General features: G+C 43.9%; 1 protein-coding gene across 1 annotated transcript in view; it reads right to left on the bottom strand.

Annotated features, from left to right (window-relative positions):
• The window catches only part of LOC129199621 (neuronal acetylcholine receptor subunit alpha-7-like), a 64,197-nt gene extending 37,737 nt beyond the window's left edge, over positions 1-26,460 (bottom strand). The window contains exons 1-2 of the mRNA XM_054810399.1: positions 26,357-26,460; positions 8,530-8,669 (exon numbers count right to left, since the gene is read on the bottom strand). Of these exons, the coding sequence (XP_054666374.1) occupies positions 8,530-8,669; positions 26,357-26,435 (219 nt within the window). The 5' untranslated portion in view covers positions 26,436-26,460. The remainder of the gene's footprint in view (positions 1-8,529; positions 8,670-26,356) is intronic.
• Between the last annotated feature and the right edge of the window lie 246 nt (positions 26,461-26,706).

Below are 26,706 nucleotides of genomic sequence, written 5' to 3'. Positions count from 1 at the left end.
AATTTTAATGACTGCTATTCATGATTGCTAATTACCAATTTTTAGCTTTCATAATGATGTCCAGTCAGTTTTCCTTCTCAGTTACACCATTTTGCATCAGTCTCGCTGCTCCGGTCTCACTGAATTTATGCTTGCGAGATGAGACTGAATTTCTGGTGGAGAAAAAGCTTTCTGGAAAGATATGTGGTTTGGGAGAGTAGGTCTATACAAGGAGATACACAGCAAACACAGATCTCAAAGGCTATGCAGAATGCCTACAAATAAATGCAAAGGCATTACTAGGAGAGGAAAAAGAAAGATATTTTTATCTAGAAGGGCTGAAGGAGTCAGTTTGTCCCCCTACCACTTATCAATGCTTTGTAATTAAATAAAATTCAGAACACTTGCTTTATAATCCTTTCCTTATTACTTCTCTCTCTTTCATATACTCTGTGTTTCAGTCTTGAGTGGTCAAGCTTATATTGTTGAAGTTATCTATTCATAAAAGATTTCTACAGGATGTACTGTCAGGATTATGGTTTAATCTAGTGAATACTGATACTATATTGGGAACAGGTTTTATGTGTGCTGGCATATTTGTTTGTTTCCTTGAATTGCTTGTCTGTTGATCTGGGTTTGCTGCATAACATCCAGCGCAGAGATTTGGACATGTGATGGTGCTGGGATGGAGGGTGGGAGGGGATGATCTATCTGTTGCGAAGTCAGTTTAGGAAGGGAGACAGCAATTAGAGCTAGAAATTTAACCCTTGAAGTTTCTGGCCATTCAATTCACCAGCAGAACCAGCACTAGAAAGCCTCTGTCCTAGAGGACGAGATGGTTAGGAGGCTGATGGCCTGGCTTGCCCCTGGAGCAGCACCCAGGGCCAGCGTGGCTGGCTGCCGCCTCCTCTGCCCCGCTGGCAGGACCACTGCCAGCACTGGCCGCCTCACAGCCCTGTGGCACCTCTTGCCTCCAGCCATGCCTCGCAAAGTGGGAAACAGTGCCTGTGCTACGTTAACGCTTGCCAGAATGAATAAGCACATTTTCAGATGAGAAAGCAGAGTTATTTTCACAAGTTGGCAGAATTTAACAGAGTTTCTCTATCTTGCAGCTTATGAAACAGAAGCACTTAAAAGCAAGGACATCAACTGCTAAAGGCATTCAGATCTGACAGATTATGTGAAGAAACTGACACTACAAGGGCTGTGTCAGACAGAAAGTACCACACGGCTGGGTGTCACCTTCCTCCTTCCTTCTCACCTTCACCTTATGACATAGAGTTTACTGACAGGCAGCCTCTAGCTTTGGCAATTCTTGCTCAAATGGAGAACTCTCCAGCAAAGAGCTTGTTGCGCACCAGCTCTTGGGGACTGAGTTTGAGTGTCCTGCTAATTGAGGAGCAGATGACCTGGGAACAGAGCAGGCTGATGAGGGCATCTCTGATGGGAAGAGATGCCTGCATTTACAAGTTGTTCGCTCACCAAACACTTCCTCAAAAAAGCCTCAACAATCCAACATCAAAAAAAAAACCAAACCCAAAAACCAACCTCTTCAGGGCTGCAGTCTTTGATGTAGGAGAAAACCAGTGCAAGATAAAGCTTGATTCCAACAGTTTGATAAGTTCCTGGTAGAGAAGATAAAAACTGCTGTGCTACTAAGCTAGTATGCTGCTTATAGTGGTAATGACTGCATCTGAGCGCTCAGGGAAAGTATGTGCAGATCTTTTCCCTTGGTTTCCCTGCAAAGCAAGGCAGAGACACAGTTTTCAGGAGAAAAACCTGAATCTTTGTTCTTTGTTGCCCCACTAAACTCTTTTATTACCTTGTCTTGCTGCTTGCCAAACCTGTCAAGAGCTTTGACACACTGCAGCAAGTAAATCTGCAGGATAGTTTGCAAGCATGTGATCAGGTTTGGGATGATCCTGCAGTCCCTAGGATGTACAATCATTTTACACACTGTTCAATCAAATCAAATCAAAACTGTACATACTAAATTTTCCAGATACAGCATTTGTTTCAGGTTTGCAGCCCAAAATACAGTAAAATTGGGTATTTTTTGGAATCTGGAAGTTCAAAATGACTCATGGGTGGCTTGGGGTTTTTCAGTATTTTTGTGGCTTCCCACTGGGCACTCTCAATCCCTTTTTGTAGTCATTAAGCCCTCTGAAACAGGAGGAAATTTCCACAAGAGCACCTGAACAACCATGTGGCATGACATACTCGGGCAACCTGTCAGCTCTTGGGTGGTTTTCTGGGTCAGTGGCAGCTGGAAGGGTGAACATGAAGGAGTAAGGTACAGGACTTTGCCATACACAGGGAGCTGAACACCCAGACCCTTGGAGTGGCTCTGCAGAAGACAATATTGTCAGGGACAGCGTGGTGGCTTGGCCCTCCTTGCATGAGGCTAATGAGTGCGGTTAGCAGTGTACAGCCTCCGAAAGGCACTGATGCAGTAGTTGGAAACCTCAGAGGTGTTTGCTTTTGGAAGGGAATTTTGAGGCATTTATCTCTGCAGCATTGTGCAGCCACCTTGTAGCACTCTTCTTAAAATGAGGGTCTTTATTTAGAGGTTTTTTTTAAAAAAATGTGTGATACATTTCTGGTCTGGCCATGGTTTTCTTCTTTATATTCTTCTGCTGGTTGACTGCTTGGTTTCTTTTTCTCTTTGTACATTTGAACTTTCAGTTTGAGGAAATATGCAGGCTAGAAAGCTAATAAAGAAGGCTTTTCCTGTGGACAACCAAATGCAGTGAGGCTACTGTTGCAGTGGTACAGATGCACTGACCCAAGGATAATGGTAATAGTATCACTAGCAGGAAATAAGCTGGAAAATAGAGACCATATTTTTTTTAAAATACCATACCAGTGCTTTCACATGAAGGATGGATCCTCCAAGCTCAGGAGCAATGCAGCCCAACAAAGGCAAAAACACCAAGAGGCCCCCGTGGATGAACAAGGAACTCCTGGGCAAAGTCAAACAAAAAAAGGAAGCCTACAGAGGGTGGAAGCAAGGGCAGGTAACCTGGGAGGAATACAGAGAAACTGTCCGAGCAGCCAGGGATCAGGTTAGGAAAGTCAAAGCCCTGATAGAATTAAATCTGGCCAGGGATGTTAAGGACAACAAGAAAAGCTTCTATAGATATGTTAGTGATAAAAGGAGGACAAGGGAAAATGTGAGTCCCCTCCAGAAAGAAACGGGTGACCTGGTTACCCAGGATATGGAGAAGGCTGAGGTACTCAACGACTTCTTTGCCTCAGTCTTCACTGGCAAATGCTTGAGCCACACTGTCCAGGTCACAGAAGGCAAAGGCAGGGACTGGGAGAATGCAGAACCGCCCACTGTAGGAGAAGATTAGGTTCGAGAATATCTAAGGAACCTGAAGGTGCACAAGTCCGTGGGACCTGATGAGTTGCATCCGCGGGTCTTGAGGGAACTGGCAGATGAAGTGGCCAGGCCACTTGCCATCATATTTGAGAAGTCCTGGCAGTCCGGCGAAATTCCTGCCAACTGGCAGAGGGGAAACATAACCCCCATTTTTAAAAAGGGAAAAAAGGAAAACCCAGGGAACTACAGGCTGGTCAGTCTCACCTCCGTGCCTGGCAAGATCATGGAGTGGACATTCCTGGAGAATATGGTCAGACACATGGAAAATAAGGAGGTGATTGGTGACAGCCAACATGGCTTCACTAAGGGCAAACTGTGCCTGACAAACTTGGTGGCCTTCTATGATGGGGTTACAGCGTCCATGGATAAGGGAAGGGCAGCTGATGTAAACTACCTGGACTTGTGCAAGGCATTTGACACTGTCCTGCATGACATCCTTGTCTCTAAATTGGAGAGACATGGATTCGATGGATGGACCATTCGGTGGATAAGGAATTGGCTGGATGGTCCCACTCAAAGAGTTGTGGTCAATGGCTCAATGTCCAAGTGGAGAACGGTGATGAGTGGTGCTCCTCAGGGGTTGGTACTGGGACCGGCACTGTTCAACATTTTTGTCAGCGACATGGACAATTGGATCGAGTGCACCCTCAGCAAGTTTGCTGATGACACCAAGCTGTGTGGTGTGGTCGACACGCTGGAGGGAAGGATGCCATCCAGAGGGACCTTGACAGGTTGGAGAGGTGGGCCTATGCGAACCACATGAAGTTCAACAAGGCCAAGTGCAAGGTCCTGCACATGGGTCAGCACAATCCCAAGCACAACTACAGGCTTGGCAAGGAATGGATTGAAAGCAGCCCTGAGGAGAAGGACTTGGGGGTATTGATTGATGAGAAGCTCAACATGAGCTGCCAGTGTGCACTTGCAGCTCAGAAAGCCAACTGTGTCCTGGGCTGTATCCAAAGAAGTGTGACCAGCAGGTCAAGGGAGGTGATCTTGCCCCTCTACTCTGCTCTTGTGAGAGCCCACCTGGAGTACTGCATCCAGCTCTGGGGGCCCCAGTACAGGAGAGACATGGAGCTGTTGGAGTGAGGCCAGAGGAGGGCCATGAAGCTGATCAGAGGGCTGGAGCACCTCTCCTATGAGGACAGGCTGAGAGAGTTGGGGTTGTTCAGCCTGCAGAAAAGAAGTTTCTGGGGAGATCTAATTGTGGCCTTCCAGTACCTGAAGGGGGCCTACAGGAAAGCTGGTGAGGGACTGTGTATGAGGGAGTGTAGTGACAGGACAAGAGGTAATGGCCTTAAGCTGAAGGAGGGTCAATTTAGATTAGATGTTAGAAAGAAATTCTTTACTGTGAGGGTGGCGAGGCACTGGAACAGGTTGCCCAGAGAGGCTGTGAATGCCCCATCCCTGGAAGTGTTTAAGACCAGGTTGGATGAAGCTTTGGGCAATGTGGTCTAGTGGAGGGTGTCCCTGCCCACAGCAGGGGGGTTGGAACTAGATGATTATTAAGGTCCCTTCCAACCCAAACCATTCTATGATTCTATGATTCTAAGATGTAGACCACTTCAGATAAGGTCCCCTGCAAATGCCAACAGGACCAATGAAAATGTCATGCATAACGACAAATGCTTTCTACATAGCAGGCTCCTATCATGTTAAGCCAATGGAAAAATACTTGCACTTCCTCTGCTGTGAAAAATGTCATGCCTAATTTCTTAACTGCTCTAGCCTGACCAACTGGCTATGCTCTTAGACAAAATAAGAGAATTCTTATTCCAGGTATTCTTGGATGTGGTCTACATTTGCTTGGGCTGGCAGGGCTTGCCAGGCCCTGACAGTGCTGTGTGAGAGAGATCACCAGCCAAATGCCCTGCTGATGCATGAGGAGTGCCTGGCTTCTGTCAGGGCAGGTTCCAAGCAGAAGTGACCCTCAGAAACTGCACAGATGTGAGACAGCTCAGCATGAAGTTGTCCTTACACACAGAGGACAAGGCAAACTGAACAGAGCCCTGCTGCTAAACAGGAGGTGTAACTGTCCCTCTTTCTGCTCATTTGTTTCCTTGATGTAAAAGGCCTGTCTTGGCTGTAGTTGTGGATTAATATAATTTTGGTAAAAGTCCTAACCCTAATGGCAAGAAGTCCTTCACTTGCATTTGTATACCACAACTGTGACAAGCAGAGAATGCGTTCTTCACGGCTTTGAGTATGACGGCTGGCTTTGAGCACGAAAACCCACACAGATACTGTGCGGGCAAGTACATGCTGGTAGGAGCAGAAAACCTAATCTAAGATAGTCATGCTTTGAAATTTTCTTTGAATGGATGTGAGGAGGTGAAATTTTAAGTAAAGTCATTTGTCACTACTACTTGGCAAACCACAGGAACCTCAGAGCTGTCGTTCCTCTCTATGTAGCAAAGTGTATCTAGAATGTCATCAATGCTATTCTCAGCAGGCTGGCTGCAGAAGATTAATTTAGATTTAATTACGTTATAATACAGTATGTGTAGGAAACAGACTTAGGGAGGCATGTCATGGAACCTGTCCCAGGTAAAAGTGCATTAGATGTGATGCCAGGTCCTGGCAAGAGTAAGGATTGAGTTCCTGTGAGTATCAATGCCAGATCCCTTCTTCCTTCTATGCAACAATAAAACAGGAGGCTGGTTTTCATCTTCTTTATGTTGTTTCCTCCCACAGGGAGAACAGGCCAGAGTCCACTGTCTTGCATCCATTGCAATGATAACTTGCAAAACCTCCCAATGTGTCCAGCAGTACTGTTGTATGCCTCAGCACACTATACTCTCCTGAGCACGGAGTCCTTGTTTCCTCCCCAGGGAGCATGGTGCATGAAGTCCCTTTAGGCTGGGACCTTTCCTAGCACCCTGCTCTATTATGGTAGTGGAGCATGCTGGACACATAAGTCCTTGGACAGAGCAGCTTTGTGCTTTGTTAGTGCATACACCATTGCCAAGACTGTGATGTTGTCTATTCCCTTCCCTGAGCGAGAAGCAACTGTGCACCAGTTGCTTTGTCTTGTGCCAGGCAGGGCTGCTGAGGATGCAGAGTTTGCTCACCCCCAGCCTCCCCTCTGAGTTAACAGAGACACACCCGCTTGGTTTGTCTCATGGTGTGTCAGCTAGTAAAGGTTACCTCTCCTTTGTACCTTGACTGCTACTCTTTACATCGCTGTGACTATTATGACTCTCCTTTTAAACAGGCTTATTCTTCAGCAGCTGGAGCATCCAGATGCTGCAGTCTGCCCAGCTAGCCGTGGAGGCTGAGGGGCTGTGTCCATGCTCACAACCTGCTTGCTGCTGGCATATCCTGGAATTGCTTCCTGATTTAGGGTCCCATGGGAGCAGTGTTTAGTGGATTTTCAGGGTGGTTGGTTCAGCCACTTCTTAATGGCACAGTGACCCTTCTACTACAGGGAATTGGCTGCCAAGGGATTTTCTGTTTCTCTCCAGAGGAGACAGGCACCCTTTTGTAGCATGCAAGATGAACTGTTCTTGTGATTCTGGATGTTTTTTAAAAACACCATGAGTGCAGATCGCAAGGCCATGAGCCTGGGACAAGTCATTAATGCTCTGAGCTGATTGACTTCCAGCATCTGTAGTGTGTGCAGAGATGGAGGGAAGCAAAGCTTTGTTTCTGGTATGTACGACCATTTAGATTACCTCTTTCCTATTGTGAGCAATCAAAAGGAAAAAGTGGGATTAAATTTGTTGTAATGGACATTGACATAATGTAGATAAAATGTTTAAAGAAATGCTGATTTCCTGAAAGGATGGGTTTCACACATGAATGTGAAACCAACTGAAAAAAGGTTTTATGTAACTCCTCCTGACTGACTGACTTTGAAAATGTACAGTCACAGCCCTAAGGCTAAAACGTCCCCTCTACCACCCCTAACCTTCAAATTACTGCGAGAAAATACCATCAGAAAAAGAAGAGTTGGAGCAACATCTTTGGAGCTAAAATGCCTCTGCTAAACCTTCAGTTGCTCACTAAAATTTACTTGAAATTAGCTGGAGGATTTCTCTGTTCTTCTGTTCATGAAGAAGCCTGTGATCTCCTGCCGTGAATGAGTGACTTTAATTCAGAGAACTGATCTTCTCTCTCTTCCAGCTCAATGCAGTTGCTAACATTTCAAAACAGAGAGCTGCTTACCCTGCCTGAGTGGCTGCTGCCTGCCTCCAGGAGCACCACAAATGGCAGGATCCGCCACTTGTATGGCATGATGCTGGGGGGCTAGACTTTCAGGGTCCTGCTTACCCCTCCAGGGAGAGCACCTGGTGCACTATGCATTTCCAGAAAGATTATAGCAGCTTAAAAAGTTTAAATATTTGAGGCCTCTGTCAAATTGGTTTGCAACTGCACAAAGGTTTGCACATCTCTCTATTCCTTGATCCCTCTATGACAGTGACGATGTATTGGGAACCAGCTCATCATACTGACTATGGGAAAGGTAGGATGAGGAAAGGAGCACTAATGTGTTCAGCCCTTTGCTGTGTTGACAAGGTGAAGGTGGTCAAAATTGTTCTCCTGGCTTATATTTTCCATGCAGATGAAATAAATTCTCTCTATATATCATGGTTTATCATACAGAATCAGTCAGATCTCCAATTCTAAAAAAGTACGTTGCAGTCAAGACAATTAGAAGGCTGTGCCTCCAGGTTTTGCTTTTGTATATTTCTAATCTCATCTCAGGGCAGGCTCCTTCAACTGCAGTGCATGGTAAAGACATGATGGGAGAAGAGGCCAATGTCATTATAAAGACTAAAGAAAAAGTGTAAATACAGTGATGCTAGCTTTAGATGCTGCCCATGGTCTTCAGTTTTTGCATCCCACATGGCTCTGAGAAGAACATATCATTAATAATTTGTAGTAACACATGGCTCCTTTTGTTTAAAACAAATGGGAAAAAGTACATTATTAATCTCCTTGCAGCCCATGTTGTATCAGAGATGGCTGTGCTTTTAGGACAATACTCATTCCTCCAAAGTGTCAAAGCATGTACTCCAGCATTTAGGGAGGATACTTAGCCAAAGACAGTCTGCTTTCTTCTCCAATAGCCTGATTAAGAGGAAAAGTATGGTCTCTACAAGAGAGATCAGATTTGTTATGCTGAATGGGTACCATAGAGAACAGAACAGCAAGTAACTTACCACATCAATTATCTGCAGCAAAGAAAGCTGGAGCTCGACTACAAGGGGTTGGGAATCATTTGCTACTGGTCGTTCAAGACGATTGTAGTTTCTCAGCAGTTCTCTGTACAACCGTCTCTGGCTTTCACCCTGCTGAGACACTAAGGGAAAGAACAGAAGGCATCTGTCATTCGGGCTGGTCACACTAGTCCCATTGTTTGTCTGTTTCGTTGAAAATCCTTTTTTAATAGGTTTGTAGTTTGAAAGCAGTTCCAAAAAAACCCCAGAATTCTGCTGGTGTGACAGACACAGCTTTTTTGCATATCTGACTGATGAGCTCTTAAAAAAAATTAACTACTAACACTCATTTCTAACACTCAGAAACTACTGAACAGCCTTTGGGGCTCTGATTAAGTGTCCCTGTCCCTTGGTGCGCATCCTGCTGATGGCCAGCGGAGATGTGGCTCCAAAACCACCAGATAGCTTCCTGGAAGGCAGTCAGAATGCTTTTATTTACTTGTTCTTATTTCCTAAAGACTGGCTGCTGTAAGCCAGTGCTGGCATTACTTGGACTTACTGCATGTTTACCCAGCATGAGTAGCATGTATTCTTATTTCTTGGAGCTGATGTATCAGGCCCTTTTCTGTGTTTAGCAAACAGTTAGAAGCCTTCTTCATACCCTCTTCAGTTTCATGTTGGAGTCTTTCCGGGCTTTGGGTTACTTCCCTTGCCTTTTTTTCCTTCTCATGGCAGCACACTTTGTTAACACCTAATGAGGTGGTGGTATGAAGGCTAGAGTAATTCACTGATATGTATAATGATATTGAATATCTGGTGTTACATGTCTAACTCAGCTTCTACTAGGAACAGCCTCAACACAGAAGCTGGCATGCAAACACATGAGCATGTTAAAGACTAGCAGACTTTCAGTCTACGCTTAAATTGCAAGATGCCCCTGTTCCCCAGCTTTGGGCTGAGTGTGGAGAACATCCATCTAACGTGCATGACCAGATTTTCTTGCCAACAGCAACCATGGATGGGGCAGGGTAGCAGTGATGGCTTGGGTCTCTTTCCATGGGAAGGTCAGCACTTTGCTGGGACACACTGCTCAAGAGCTTGGGTCCCCCAAAACAGTGTAGATGTTGGTGCTCTGGCCAGTGGGAGCCTGAGCTCTACCCGAGAGCTGCATTTAACAGAGTGATGGTCATGGGCTGCAGGTTCCCTGAGGCCAGACCAGTCCTGTCAGCATGAGTGCGTATTCCCTGAACTGTAGAAATCCAGTCCCTGGCAGGGAATCTGCACTCTAAATTATTATTACTTTGGACTGAAATATTTTTTATCCACTGCAACTCCCAGTCTGTGTGTGTTACTCTTTTTAACTGTTGAGCAGAGCTCTGCACATTGAAACCAGGACTTGTCTCACAGAGGTTATGATGAATATCTTTTTGACAATGCAAACAAACCATAACAATCAGTTCTGCCTTCCCCAGACTCTTACTGTGCTCAGCAAACCTTGCAAGCCTGGAACAGGCTGGTCTCCAACACAGCAGCCATGCCTTTTAAAGCTAATAATAAATTTAGTTTATAAACAGTTTATAAGTCTGTTTAATTTGTGTTCTCTTGAGGTTTCCTCATGCTAAAGGGAGCTTTGTGGCTTTCCGGTATAGCAGTACCTGGTGAATGAGAAGGAAGAGTATTTTTGCTTAGTTTGGTAAGTAACACCAACACATCATCTTCATGGGCCCTCTCTGTTCTTGTGTAATACATTACATGATCATGGGGATCCAGAGGAGCAGATGCTGTAAGCCCTTGCTGACACGTCAGTATTGGATGCTATGTTTTCACCATCAACAAAGACAAACTGGCCACAGTACCTCTCCTTCACCAGCTTAAGTAAGCTCCCCTGCAAGGCAGTGATTTAGGTCCTCTGTTACAGCCTTAGTACTTACTTTCCAGTGCCTCAGCAGACCCTGACTCCCTTGTAAGATCCTTCTGTGGAAAGGAAACCCGTGAAAATCACTACACATTGTTCTATGGAAAGAGGCTCTATGTTTTGAGCAAATTTGTTCTCCTTTCACTCACCTGCCCGTCCCACCACCACTACCCCTCCATGTTCCTGTGCTTTAGGGAAGAAATGACTGCCTGCACTATTGCACTCATCTTGAGTACTTACGTAATGTTTGCCTTTAACCTTCCTTTTAAAACTGTCTGCCTCAGATTTTACAAGGGAAAAGTGCCCTTCACCAGTGTCTGGAAGTCAGCTGGGCTGCTAGAGTGCCCTGGTACCATCACTGCCATGGTGCATTAAAGCGGCACCTCCCTCCCCCCAAGGGAGGTCTGACTTGGAGAGATCTGAGTATAACCCTTTGCTGTATGCTTTGGGAAACTGTCTTTATACTGTGTGCTCCAAGCGGTGCTGAAGCCAGGCCCCTTTACCTGTTAAACTTTGTGAGCTGAAGTAGCCCAATACTGCAATTTTGCACCTGGTTTTCCATCCCTTCTTCAACTCTTCCCTTTGTAATATAATCCTATTACTTTGCTACTTCTTGTATCTGAAATTGTTAACATTAGCTGATCGATTCTTAGCCTGCTGAGCTGGCATTGGTGACCACGTGTCTGTGTGCTGCCTGGTTTTGCTTACAAAATTACATAGATTCAGAAGCAGTGGACACTTTGGGGTGTCCTGGCAAATAACCATGGCAGCTGTCAGTACCACAAAGACCTGACTAGTCTGATCACACTGCCATCTCTCTGCTGCAGCTGCTTTGGAGAAGGAACTGAGGTGGGTGGCAAGTCAGACTTGTATTTTCATTGACTTTTTCTTTAAAGTGTAATCTTCAGATACTTAATGTTTCATAGTCCAGAGAGATTTCTGCTTTTTTCACCTTTAATGCTTGTGCTAACGCATTGTGACACTACATCTCTGTGCGCTAAATGGAGTGTTTGCTAGTGATGGGGAAGTTTGGATCTCTCAGGAGTAGTGGTAGAGTAAGCTTTACCACTGCTTAACCCTCAGTCACAGAAATCATCTAACCAAAAGCAGTGGCAAAAGTGTTCATCTTTTAAATTAGGCTGGATGTCAATATTTAAGGTTGCCAGGTCGGTCTCCCAAAAGTAATGCCAGACTTACTTGCCTATGTATGTTACAGGAAAGTACGAGTAACTGGCAAAGGGCAGAATGATTTCTAGATAAAGGATCTTTGAGAAACAGACAGCCTCTTATGTCCCACTTCTTCAGACGGTGGCCCCCTTGATTCTGAATAATCTTTGAAGCAGTAGGAAAACATACAATCTCATTAAAATTTGAAGGAAGAGCAGCGTATGATGTTTATCTTAAGTTTAGCAAGACTTTTGACACCATTTCCAAGAACATCCTTACAGACATTTGTCTATGCCTTACAGACTAGATAAGTGAACAGTGAGGTGCATTGAAAAGTGGCTGAATTGTCAGGCTCAGAGGGTCGTAGTCAGCAGCACAAAGTCCAGTTAAAGGCCAGCCAGTGGTGGAGTACTCCAGGGGTGGATACTGGGGCCAATGCTGTTTAACATTGTTATGAATGATGGAACAGTGCACCCTCGGCAAGTTTTCAGATGGTACAAAACTGAGAGGAGTGGCTGATACAGCACGTGGTTTTGCTGTGATTCAGAGAGATCTCTAAAAACTGGAGAAAAGGCTGACAGGAACCTCATGAAGTTCAATGAAAGGAACTGCAAAGTCCTGCACCTGAGGAGGAGTAACCCCAGGCACCAGGACAGGCTGGGGCCCACTGGCTGAAGAGTAGGTTGGCAGAAAAGCCCTGGGGGTCCTTATAGGTACCAAGTTGACCATATGCTGGCAATGCACCCTTGCAGCAAAGATCACCAGCATTCTGAGCTGCATCAGGCAGAGCCTCACCACTAGGTCAAGAGAAGTGATACTTCCTCTCTACTCAGCACTGGTGAGACACACCTGGAGTGCTAGGTCTCCTCAGTGCTGGGCTCCTCAGTACAAAGGAAAGATGAAGTTACTAGACCAAGGACTAGGTTATCCCTCAAACTTTACTCTCTCAATAATCTGAAATGGTTCCCTAAATGGGTCCTGCAGTTTGCAGGCAATTGGGAGGCACGAGGCAACCAATCCACAGAAGGGATGGAGTCACTGGTGGTTTTGTGAAGAGCTCTGTGAACAACAGAGGTATTCATGAACTATGTTCATCTCTTGAATATCTCTCTGAATCTACTCCCATGCTTCTGCATGTGCAAAGAACTCCGCAAGAAGCACACTGATTGATCAACACGACCTATAAACTGCTACCAATCGCTTGGGAATACATGCTATAGTTGAATTTCATCTTTCTTTCTAGGATGGAATTGCTGAGAATTGCACAGCAAGGTAACCTGCCTAGGAGCTATTTCTCCATTGCAGAATGCTACCACCTCCTCTAACAGGAGATAAAAGAAAATGTGGGTCCCTCCAAATGCATTACTGTGCGACTAGGGAACTCCTCAGGTAGGGTGGTACTGTGTGGTATCCTCTGTGCTGGATGAGGGAGCCCGATGATGAGAAAGGGAATCTGTAGCAAGAAAACAGAAGATGGAAGCTTCCCTATGGGCATATTTCTGAAACATATCTGAAAAGCTGTTCTCCTCCTTTGTTCCCCTACAACATGCTTGACTTGAATTGTTTCAGCAGGAAATAAAGCAAGTCATCTTGCTGTTAGTTTACAGTCTGAGCTGTCTTTCCTTCTACATGCATGGTCTGCATGTGAGACTTCATCCTCTTTGTTAAAAGCAGACATGTTGCCATGTCCTAGACTGGTTAGGCTGAGAGCCTAGGACTAAAACATGGGATAATTGTATATTTAAAAATAAATAAATAAATAAATAAATAAATAAATTAAAAAAAAAATTGCAGAGATCTCTGAGCAAGCCTAGAAGTAAGTTAAAAACTGCATCCATGTATTTGAACAATGTTTGGATTCATAGCTAGAGGGAGAAGGGCACCTCTGATAAGGCTTGCACAGATGGTGTTTCATACTGACTGTGAGCCTTCATGGAATCTATAAAGGGGTTTGAAATCTCTGAAACACTGCAATTAGATTAGAATAAGCTGGTACTGGCTGATGTCAGCTCCAAGTCAGCAGCTGTGCATGCCCAAGCTCAAGCTCAGACTGAACTCCTCATGTTGTATTGCCAGTGATGGCAAGGAGAACTGTCTCAACTGGCCTGCATGTTTTATGGTGACCTAAGACATGCTGATCTTGGTGTAACTAAGATATCTGTTCTGGCTGAAAAGCTAAAAATAAAATAAATACCCCAAACCTCTGGGAAGGAAGGAAGGAAGGAAGGAAGGAAGGAAGGAAGGAAGGAAGGAAGGAAGGAAGGAAGGAAGGAAGGAAGGAAGGAAGGAAGGAAGGAAGGAAGGAAGGAAGGAAGGAAGGAAGGAAGGAAGGAAGGAAGGAAGGAAGGAAGGAAGGAAGGAAGGAAAAAATAGGAGAAAAAGAAAGAGAAAAAGAAATCTGACTAAAACTAGCAAAGCCCTTCGTCCTGCCTTGTGTGTTGCATATGGTTTCACTTGTTGCACTGGTTTGCTCCTTTACAATTTTGCTTGGCCTGTTGAGGAGACATAGGGCTCTAGGCACACTAATGCAGGCTAACAACAAACCTCTTCTACCTTCGCTGTTCAGGTGGGATCCTCTGGGCATGGATTGTGACTTCCATGCTTGAGTGTTATCCTGTCCCCCCACTGTGCCACGATAATACTCCTTATGCTTCTGTGGGTTTGTGTTTAGATCCAGGGAAGTATTTGTTGGGGCAGGAGGCTGTTTGGCGCTGTCTGGTAGGAATGGCTGTCAAAATTGCAGCTAGCTCTGGCCAGACTATCCATATGCCATGCCCAGGAAAGCCAGATGCTCCCTCCTTTCCTGGGAGCTGTGCTGTCATGTCTGGTCTTGGCTGGTCAATCCTCCTGCTCTGCTTTGCTTGCAGAGTTCCCTCAGCTACAAGGCAAGAGTCCAGCCCTTGCCAGTTCCCCAGGTTTGCTCTACAAATGGTCAGCTTCTTGACTAAGCATCCATGGTGTGGACCACATAATGGCTTGCTCTGCACAATAAAGAATAAATAATGACATATTAACAGAAGGGTATGTGGAAAGACATGGATTTCCAAGAGGTTTTCAGCCATGGTACCTGTATGTATTGACCATTCCATTTCTGGTTCATAGTACTCCCTGGTTTTATTTTCATATACTTTGAACTTTTTGTTGGGCCAGATGCTAACTGAATGTTTTCTAGCTGTTGCTGATTTCTTCTGGCAGAGGCTTGAGCCTTACACGCCAAGTTATTACTTTATTCATACAAGATTATGGGAGTTACTGGTACCTAAAGGACCAATGGTTTTCAGACCAAATACCATATTCTTCCCATATCACTTTATATTTACACATATGCATGCTGTCATGTCTCTGAATTACAAAACATGTCTTTTCTTTCGTCCCTTCTCAGAAACAGTTCCTAGAATCATTTGCACATACAACCTCTTTGCAGAGCACAGTAAGTTAAGATCAACAGCATATTCCTGGTCCATCACATTGTTGCTTTTAAATATTCTGTCCCCTGCTACTTCATGAAAGGTCCTTAACTGCAGTGATATTGTGGCTGTGGTATGTATTCACCCCCTTTGTACCTTCTGCAGGTATTTCACCACATCTGTGTGATTTTTTTTTTCTCTCTGTACTGTTACTTTGCCACATTCCCTCTCTTTTGGTTGGTTAGTTGGTTGGTTTGCTTGTTTGTTGGTTTGTTTTACTGTTTCCTAAAAGAAATGGAGTGAAGTTCTGATCTTTTTTGAAAAGCAGTGTCATTATACTGAAAGGTACTGTTATGTTTTTTTGTGTAATGATTGTATACAATCTTGTTATGACTGGAACATTTACTGAGCAAATAGCCATTAGGAAAACATATGGGTATCAGAGCTAAAACCTAGAACTTCCAAGTACTTTCCTAAGAACCTGCAGACTCTTCTGCCATAGCTCCTCTTCTATTATTTATTTTCTTTTTTTTACTTTATCACTGTACTCTTACAGGGATTTCTAGGTATTTCTTTGGGAATGCAAATAGAATGAACACAGGAGGATGCACACACACACTATATACAATTATGAATTATGAGGGAAGTAACAGCGGTAGTATCAAAGAAAAAGCAGGTTGTTTCACAGACAACTTCATCGACATAACGAATTAGAATGACAACAGCTTTTACAAAAATGTGGCATGTTCTAATGCTTTGGTAGCTATAAAAAATCCACCCACCTTATTTTGTATATTTTGCAGATTTCTGAGAATGTAAAGCATGTTACTGCCATATGTCACTTAATCCCCAGAGACACAGATGTGTCCCATCTGCTTTTGTTCTTATGTGCAGCTTTGTTGCTTTTATCTGTGGCTACAAATGCATTATTTCTTTCAATGTCCTTTGATTTAAAAGGCATGCTGTCACACCTTCAGGGAAGAGTGCTCACATAAGAAACAATGGAATCGTATCAGCTGCCTCAACCCTGTGTCTGTGTGTGTGTGTATTTGCATGTTGTGTATTTGAATACCTCTCTCATTTAAAAACTCCTTTTAATCTACTTTCTTTCTGGGTAATCTTTGACTCTAATCTTTGGCTCTCACCATGCAGATTGTTTCTGCATCTTACACACAAAACTCATTAGATACCCGGAGGAATCTGAGAAATGCCATGTTTTCCTAGGCAAAAAGGACCTAATCTTCCTGAGAGTGGTCATTTTTGTTCTTTCATAGCAGATAAAGAGCTCCCAGCAGAGATGAGTATTAAAGGGTATGCTACGAAAGGTTTCATTTCAAAGACTTTAAGCACATGACAACATGCTAAAAAGAGAATATAGGCCATTACATAATGAAGGGATAGGATTATATTTTTGGTCATGCTGGCTTGGTGCAGATGTTTTAAAGGCTGAGATATGTGTGTAAGGTGAAGAGACAGACATTAAGATATTAACAGTGGGATACCTCTCAAATGTATGATAGTTATCTAAAATGCCTCATTGTTCCAGGTCAGAACCATAAGTGGCTACAGGCAGAAAGGGAAAAAACTGTATTTTTATTGTAATGCTAGTTTGCATTAGCTCCATGCAATGTAACTGTAATCACTACAATACTAGATGTGGAGGGAGCGCAGGAGGAGGGAGTTGGAGCAGTGGTGAGGAGGGGAACTTCCCTCGCTAGACATGTTAGAGAGAGCTGTGGCTGTCTGAAGGTGACTCTTACCAGCCATACTGGGATTTGTAGGGGGGAGCAGTAATGGAAGCCAATGGCACGAAGCAAAATCACATGACAAAAGTGAGATAACAGTGATATGGTCTTCAGCGTACTGCAGTGGGCTTCTGGACTCCCTGCTCCCACTGGCTTGCAGCGCAGCTTGTCACATCCCTTCACCTCTACATGTTGGAGCACCCAAACCGGTAAACCAAGCTTGGGAAAACCAAGCTTTCCCAAACCCTCCTTGGGAAAGCTCTACGACGGACTTCACTAACCAACTGCTGTCAATGAGGTAGCCATGGCAATCTGCACAGCATTCACAGACGGCTCTGAAAAGGGACGCAGGGAATCTGCACCTCCCTGTCAAAAGCCCACTCAACGCCATGCCAGGCACATGTGGAGAACTCAAATGTAGGAAAGCCATATGTGAACAGAGAAGTGTAATAATGATTTCAGTGGAAACAGATAGGCAAGTCTCATTAGGGCCGAGAAGACGATAGGTAGGAAGAGGGTTGGGTTTTTTTTCCTAAACCCAGTGCAGATAACAGCAATGATAGAGACTGCAACAAAATCTTCAGTTTACTGTGCAACACAGTTCTTCAGGCTCCACTTCCCACCCTGAAAATGTCACAATATAATTAGGAAGAAGCTTGCACCAGTGTTGGCAGAACCCTGGAAGGGGAGGAAGATAAGTTAACATCCCAGGAAGAGAAAGATAAGTCATTTTGTCCCCAAGACATGAAGAGAGCAAAGATAAAAATCCAAACTTAGTTCTCCCAAGTGCTATTCCTTTACCACAGACATGCCTTTATTAGGCAGAGAAAGCTTGTTCCTTTTTTCATAATTCAGAGTTGAGGGAGGGATCCTGCCTCAAAACCATCGCCTCAGTGTGATGTTACCAAAGCAGCAGTGATATTTTTTAACTTCTCTGGGCAATGCAGAGGATAGGTTGGAGTGTTACACCCAGTTACACCAATATTGCGGAAATGAACCACCCAGTGTGCCCCAAGATGTTGCAGTGATTCTTTCCCCTTCTCATTCTCCAATGCTGGTCAGTGGCACTGGTTATGATCCCAGAGATGGCTAGTTTCCTGAACAATGAATTTCTGCCTTGCCAGCCTGCCAGTTGTACTTGCATAGCAATGCTAAGCAGCGAAGGTACTGAGGATGCAATAGACAAGGCTAGTGATTGCTTGTTCTGCTGCCTTCTCGCATTGCTTGAGCCTCAGCTGTTGCCTGTGAGCAAAGTGAGAACTTCACTGGCTGCAAAGCACAGGCAAGGCACAAATGTCCACGGTGAACATGGATCTGGGAATGCAGAGAAAGTTGTAAGTTTGTCTTTCCAATATCAGAAACTCAAATGCTGGATGATATGACCCTTGGTGTTAGACCCGTGTGAAAGGGATGTGGGCAATCACTGACTGAAATTTTGAGTGCATCTTGAATGGCTGCTTATTTGTCCTCCTTTTCAGTGCTTACTACCTGAACTGGAAAGCAAAACTTACATAAAACAACTATGGACGGGACTCAGCCCTGTTTAAAGCAGCACTGCTGAGCTTTCACTAGGCCATGCTTAATTTGCTGCATGTCTATGTGAAAGATGCTGTGCTGCTAGCTGACTGGTGATAGTTTGAAGGGTTTGGCAGCAGAAGTGGCTACTATCAAGGGATTTTTTTCCAAGGGAAAGAAGTCTGAGGCTTTGGTGGTCCAGGTCTTCAAAGACAAAGGGAGCTGTAAATAGAGGAATGAAAATTCTCGGCAGAGTGTCTGAATTTATTTCACACTGAAGACAAAAGCTGCTTCTAAGACCGTCTTGATGAGGTAAATTACTAGCTCTGAGCAAATTAGAATTGTGTCCAATCAAACAAGGTCTGTGGAGATCTGACCTAGGACACTTGAAACTGTAAGAAGTGCTTTGTTTTGGCTGATTCAGCCCAGATTTGCTTATGTGCATATAAAGTGGCTGAGCATGGTCTGTATCATGAAGTTCACAGCTGTTTTGTTTTGGTTTTGGTTTTTCTCCCAGACACTGAATATCACAAGGTCTCAGTGACAGCTGAGTGTTGGTTAGCCTTGATCTGTCAGTTTTCAGAATGCTAGATGCTATTGTCTTTTCCTCAGGCACAGGCCTTGAGTCCTGGTTTGTTGCGATCGGCAGGGATATGAAATACGTGGCTCTCCTTGCTGCACCTGCCAGCCAAATCTGCACTGGCTGAGTCACTGATCCTGACTAAGAGCAGAAATGAACTACAGTGAAAATGAGATCTTCCAGAAAATGATGATCTGGGGAGCCTGATTTTGTCTTAACTTTGTTGATTTAAAACTTTGGTAACTCAAATCTAATGCTCCTGAATTATGTCAGTGCAAACAAAACAAAGTTAAAACAAAATTGGTGCCCCATGTGTCCAGTTGGAGTATGACTGTCGTCTTGCAATACAGTAGCAATGCCTGGAGATGCAGGATGCTTGGTCTCTGAAAGAGACCAAAACTAGCCTGACAAGCAGAAAGTGACCCTGTGTTGTCTGGCCTACCCTCTTGTATTCCCCAACATGCAGACTTCCTGAGTCTGCTAGGGCATTTTGACCCAAAGGGGAAATGATTTGCCTGCTTGGGAAGAGGCCTGCTCTGGAGAAGGATGTCTCCTTTCCTCACCCACAGACCTGTTCCCATTTGATCTATCCTTTATCATCCTGCCCTCTCATTGTCATTGTCAAGCAACACGTAAGTAGATCTGATGATGGCAGGAGTGCTAAAGTGCTTGGACTGAGATACCAATCCAACAAATTTGAATTATAAAGTAAATGGAAACTGGGGACCCTAGTATCTTTGGAGACTACATTAGAAGGCTTAGACTTTGAACAAAACACTGCTGCAGAGAGTACGCTGCAGGGTAGCTGTTTGGCTATATTAGAAAGGCAAGTCTTTTGCTTAGGGCTCTTGAATCTGTCCAGTTGCCTTTTATGAATTGTATGTGAAGCCTGAACAAGAATGGGTCTAGTTCAAAGTTGCTGCCCTTTTGCCACTTGAAACACTGACAACTGCAAACTAACAACTATTTATTTCATTTATCTCCTCTTCCTATTGTTACAGCTGCTCAAGCTAGATTTCACTTGGCTGATGACTTTTCTAAAATGACACAATATTTGAGGGAATGTATTCGATCATTTGTCATGACCTGCTCTTCCACTTTGCAGACTCAAGATGAGGAATTTCTTCAAAAAGAGCACAAGATGGCTAAGAATTATGGAGTATATTTTCTTCATCATCATATGACCTTTTGCTTTTGTTTTTCATAGAATCATAGAATGGTTTGTGTTGGAAGGGACCGTAAATATCATCTAGTTCCAACCCCCCTGCCATGGGCAGAGACACCTTCCACTAGACCAGGTTGCCCAAAGCCCCATCCAACCTGGCCTTGAACACTTCCAGGGATGGGGCATCCACAACCCCTCTGGGCAAATGTTCCAGTGCCTCACTACACTCACAGAAGAATTTCTTCCTAACATCTAATCTAAATCTACCCTCCTTCAGCTTTTTCTGCCAAACGTACTGACTCAGAGCCAATGAAAACACTAAGAAGCATCCTCCTCTACACCCAGCCTATATTCAACATCAGTGAGACCCACTGCATGACACACAGTTAGGTCTGTGCCTAATAAAGCCTCCCCAGGGCTGCACAAGACTTACACTGACCCTCTCGAGTGAGTCAAGTGGAGGCCACTAAGACAACAGGCTGCTGGAGCACAGCATGTCCAATAAGAGGCAGAGAGGCATGCCTTTGATCAGCTTAGGGATGAGAAAGCAAGGGGGAGCTCTTTTGGCTGCCTTCAGTTGCCATGAGGAAGGGCTCTGTGATGAAGGAACCAGACTCTTCCAGGAGGTGCACAGGGACAGCACTAATCAGATACAGGTTGCATCATGGGGCATTGCCATTGTATAAGGGGAGCCTTTTTATCTCTGAAGGGTACTCACCATAGGGGAGACCACTATCCTTGGAGATCTTCCCATTTTGATTGCCCAAGAAGCAACATAATAGAGTTGTCCTTACTCTGAGAAGGACCTCTGGAGGCCCCTTCCAGCCAAATTATTCTACCAGTTTATGAATCTGTATAGATCAGATCCTCTCTCACCTCAGCTGCTACAAATGTATCTTTTCCAATTTACAACTTCATTTTCTCTCTTGGCATGGTGGAGATCTAAGTGACCAGACATTCTTTTCCACGTAGCCACAGCTGAGCTTCAGGAAACATGGTGAACAGTCTCGTCAGCCCAATCTGCAAACTGGCTTTGGGCTGCTGGAGTCCTCAATGAGAAATGAGATCTCCTAAAGCCTGCCACTTCCCACTGAGTCCTTTTTCTGTCCAAATCCATGTTGCACTAAAGACAGAAATGAGGACCGTGGCTTTCTCTGCAATGTTCTGGAATGTAATGAGTACCAAAGACTTCCATTTCTTGAAGCTGATGAGGATTGCAGACACTCGTTTCAGTGCTCTGTTAACCACAGCTTTGCTAACTGAGCAAAGCCAATTGATAGCAAGGCAGGACAGAGTCACCTGCACCTCACTGTTGACATGTGTAAGTATTCATGCTGACTACAGGTTCTCTTTCCATTGCAATTTACTGACTTAATTGCAAGCCCCAGGTGGGAAGACTTATTTCCAAACACATCATCTGGTTCTGGTCTCAGCTTTGTTATCAGCTGCTTTGCCTAATGCAGAAGGTACTGGATAAGCAAAACTCTTTCTTCAAACCATATTTGCTCAGTAGTGTGTCCCAAAACAGCAATAAACTCCTGACTATCTTTTTGATTCCCATGGATGCTACTGATTGTCAGTACTAGCCCTACCTGTCTCAGGCAGATTTGCACTCTTCCTTAATTAGATTATGCAAGATCTCTAGGCAGTAGGCATCCTCGAATACCCATGTCAGGAGTGATGCAAAGGGTTTTGATCTACTTTAATCACGCCCTAGAGCTGGAGAGACTTTATATCTCCCTCCTTGTTTGTGACATACAAATGAAATTCTGCACTAACTCTTTGTTCAGGATATTACTGCCATCAGTAACTCATATTCTCCTCAACATGTCTTAGAACAAACCAGAGAGAGAAAAAACGTCTGCAGCTGTCTTTAGGACATGAATCCTGTGCCTGGAGTGGGAACTTCTGCTCTGAGACCATCAGAAGACCCCCTGCACTGGAGCAAGGCTGAAGGCTCCCAAGGCACCATATGGCATCATCCCAAAGACCAGATGGATGCTACTTATGCTACTTTCTGTGCACTGTATCTGCTTCTGGATTCCTCCCTACAAGCAGAGTGCTATACCAATAGGTGCATATAACAATAAGTGGTGGTGATGTCAGGGCCCAGGTGCTTTTTCTGCACTTTTCCGTTTTTTTCTAGTGAGATTTGAGGAGAGTTAACACAAGAAGATTTAGCCCAGATCACTATCAGCAGATGTGCATGGAAATACCTCTAACTTTCCTGGAGCCTGGCGACTTCTCACAAACTTGGGCCAGCTCCACAGTTACAGCTGTGCCTAAGATAATACAGATCAGCCTTAGAGCTGTGCCAGTGAACGCACATAGAAGATTAGTAACTGAACATGAAGTCTGGTTCATTGAACTGAAAAGTCAATCTCAAGAGGAAATCATGTACAGCAAGTTACTGTAGCAGACAGCAACTCACAGGAAATCATCTTGGAAATTTGCCTAGGACTCTGCCTGTTGACACATGTTGCTGTACTAGTGTTCTTGATGACAGAGCAGAATGACACCTACAAACAGACATGTGCTGTGGCAAGTACATTCAATCCCATCTGACTCCATGCATATGTGATGCCTCAGCACACTCTCAATATCCAGACTGACCAGACTCTGGTGTCAGTGTTCCCAGATGTTATAGTAATGGCAGGGGTCTGGCTGTAATTTCCCATCCCTGCAAGTTGCATGTGTGGCATCTTTTTAGCCAATATGGAAGAAAACACCTACCTGTGCAAGCAAAGGTCTTCCTCATATCTTTTCTATTTTAAAATTGCATCAGCTGCATTGTTATCTTTGAAACTGTGTATCACTCAATGGGGTGATTACAACTCAGAGCATCAACATAGAGAATGTGGGGAACTGAGGTGACTGTGACCTTCACATCTCAAATTAAGAGTATGAAAGATTCTAAATGATCTGGCTTATGATCTGGTTCTAGTCTGGTAACATTTACCACATCTAAAGGTGGAGCTCCTTCACCAACCACCTAAATTACCAATTATATTGTACTCTGTTAAGGCACAGGACCTCTCACATCTATTCAATGCTGTGTCTTTGGAGTAAACCAGTTTGATTAACAGCTCACTGCAGTTCCATCAGTGCTACCCAGCTGAATAACTGAAGTTTAGACTCCATATACAGGTATTTAAGCACCAGCCTTGGTTCTTCCTGCTACACAGATCTCTAAACTCATGTCACCTCAGCCTAACTAGCTCACATTAGAGAAATTATAGCTTGGCAGCAGAATTTGGCCTTTTGAGACTGTCTTACCAATGCTACTGATGCTGAAGAAACAGCACCTGCTTGCATGGAAGTGAACCAAGAACAGCATCCTTGTGAGGATTTGCTCCTAGAGATCACCAGTTGTGTTCTGATGTGATCACCAGAGTTCATCTAAATCAGCAAAGCTGTGAGAAAGCATGAAATGAGTGTAGCGCAGGAATTCAAATCTGTATTTTCAGTAAGCCAAAGAAAAGCTGGTTTGCACTGCCTGGGTACACCAAGTCAGGCTGAGTTACTTCATAATTTACATCTTTTAGCTGGTTGGCTCACTTGCAGCATCCTTTGCCATAAGATTTGTCCTATACTGCTGAGTACTTACATTCCCACCGGACTGTAGAGGAGGGGCTCCATCCTCAACGTACCTTTGCCTTTGTTAAGCTTTTCAAAGCGACATGGCCAGAGTATGATCCTGATGTCAGGCTACACAGAGCAAAGAAACTAAGAGGTTTGACTTTGCTCTGTGTGGCATGTGTGGCACTGTAGTGGCCTCACTTAAAGAGAAGGACATAAAAGCACAGTGATTAGAATGCATGGATTGATTGAAGACTAGAAAAATGCATGTTTAACTTCCCTGGATGTTCAAACCCGGCAGGTGCCTGTGCACTGAGCTGAAAGTAATGTTCCTCAGAGAGGCTAAGTGCCCATGTGGTCACTGGGACATGTTTCTCATGAGAAGAACTCCCTTGCAGGGTCATCTGCACCCTGGCTCCCAGACTGTGCCATGCTCAGAGGAAGGGTCTGATCCCTCCTTTCCAATCTCTCCCTGGAGCAGGGTTTTCAAGTCCCTCCACCTGAGGTTGTTACAGAGCTGCTAGGATTCGCAGGGTCCTTTCATCCTCTGCATGCTCTTTCAAGGATTGCACCTGGCCTGGAATGGATATCTGGCTCTGAGAGCTGTCATCTGGGATCCAGGGAGGCTGAGAACCAGTTTCCTGACTCTACCTAGGGCCCATGTCCGAGAAAAGCATCACTACCTCCAAGCTCTTCAGGAATGAGGGCTGCAATGAATTCACATAAATGAATTTTCTATCAGGGCTCCTAGCAGTAGTGGAAGTGGAGTCAAGTGGGAGTAAAAGATTTGTGGAAGGGACTGGAAAAAATGACCAAGCTCTTCATGTTCTGTTTTGTTTTTTACCTAGTTCTTTTCACAACTTTCCTGTCAAACAGCACTGGAGGAGTTTTCAGTAATTGAGAAATTGTTATGAATTCTGTTGAAACAACTCAGCACTATGTGAGAGTGATGTTAGTTATGATGGACTTGCTGTGATTTCCATGTGGGTGCACTGAGGCATCCTGGGGGAGATCATTTGGAGCTTACTATTAGAAGTCTGACAACTTAAATGATAACATGCTAAGATCATCCTGACCATTTTCTCTTCTGCCCCAACTGCACAATTCCCAACGCTTTTCTTTTTTCTTTTTTCTCCTTTTCTTTAAAAAGAAACAAACAAACAAACAAACAAACAAACAAACAAACAAACAAAACAACTATCCACAAAGCAGAAGTCAAATACAGACCACCTTAATCAGAGGTTCATTTTATTCTGCTTTAGCAGTTGTCTGTAAAAGTGCATACTTGTAAACTGCTGGTAAAAGCACCTAACAAAAAAATCCTCTGAATTATTTAAAAAAGCAGTTTGTGTCTTCATGTGCCATTCAGACAATCTAAGCATCCCCCTTGATGAATTAGTGATAACTCAATCTTTAAAAGGCAGTATTTACATGATACACAACTGCTCAAAATGGAACTGCACACAAAGTGAGTTATAACTAGCTGCCATTATCTGGTTAGTTAGTTCAGCTCCTGAAGTAGCACAGAAATGTCTTACAAACAAAGATAACAAGGTTCTTAATTTAGCAAGATGGGAAAACATTTTCCTGCTATACCATTGCTACATTAGGCAGCTGAAACATGGACCTGTAATAGTGAAATGCATAGATGTTTTGCAGATTCAGATAAACTAATGAGCAGATATCTGTGTAGCATTAATAGTCCAGTGCAACATCACATATACATAAGTTTCCCATGCCCCTGCGCTTCTGAAATATGCAGACCACTTTGTCTGCTTTAAAAAGACAATCTCTTTGCATAAATCATGGGTAACCTGACATGGTCCCTCACACCTGAAATTTACACTTGCTGCAGACATGCATGTTTCCTATAACAAGCTGATAGGAAGCAATAAAAGCACAACCCAACACAAATCCTGAACATCTTTCAGGACTGTGGTTATTTCTACCTCCCTTCTCATTTAAAAATTCTTTATTGTTAACCTTGCAATCTTCCATGTTTTGGAAGAATCACACAGTTTCTACTTTTGTTTGTAACATGCTGAAACTTCAGAAGATATCTTGGTCACAGGTGACACCTTAGACTACAGAAGCCTATTATTATTTTTATTAGATATTTCCAATTTATACCCATCACTGCCTGGAAGGACTTTTATTAAACAAACTAAAAGTTAGAAGACAAAACCCCCAGAACTGTAAATTTATGTATCTATGCAGCTACAAATCTTCCCAAATGATGCACAGAAAGTGAACAGTTAGGAATTTTCTTCTGGTCATTTTTCTTTGTAGAACACCCTTTCACCCTCACACCAACGGGGATCTCACAGCCATTCTGTCCAGCCTGGAGTTATAATTTCTCATTCCCAAATAAACACTGATAGGTTAAATTTTTAAAGGAGAGCAAGAACATATTCCTTTTGAAATATGATCATTTCAATTCATTTCTGAAAGTGAAAATTACTCAATTTCATTAAAAAAAAAACCAAAACCCACACATTTTCCTTTCTTAAAAGAAGGCACCCAGCACTGTAAGGCCGATAAACTTATTCAAACTGTTTACAAAACTGAGTGGCACCAGCACTTACCCTAACAAAGTTTAAACTACAAGCAGATACAAGTCTTTCTGAAAACAGAGCTGGGGTAGGATGTGACTACTGTTTTGAAAAAAAGAAAACCAACCAACCAAAACAAAAACCGAAACTACAAAACAAACAAACAAAAAAAATCACAATACTGAACAACCACAGATGAGCTTACCTTTTAACAAAGACAGGAACAAGGATGCCCACAGACATAGCCCAGAATAAACAAATCCCAAGCACTTTTCTGTGAGCATTGTTAAAATAGGCTGGCTATCCTTCCTGAGCAGAGGGTGAAAGAGGATGAAGTCTTGGAGAAAGCCTGCAATGACTGATGGATTTGGCAATTACACTAATAAGGCATCAAACCAGCTTCCCACCAGGAGAGAGAATTGCATTTGCACATGTGCCTCTCCCATACCCAGGAGCCAAATCAGCTCAGTGCTGGCTCAGTAAATACAAACATGAAGGGGCTGGTTACTTTGCTTAGGACTCACACTCCCCGGCAATCTGAGCCTTGCCTTGGTC

This window comes from Grus americana, chromosome Z, assembly GCF_028858705.1.
Source record: "Grus americana isolate bGruAme1 chromosome Z, bGruAme1.mat, whole genome shotgun sequence".
In the NCBI taxonomy this organism is placed as follows: Eukaryota; Metazoa; Chordata; class Aves; order Gruiformes; family Gruidae; genus Grus; species Grus americana.
This window is presented reverse-complemented; position numbering and strand designations above follow the sequence as displayed.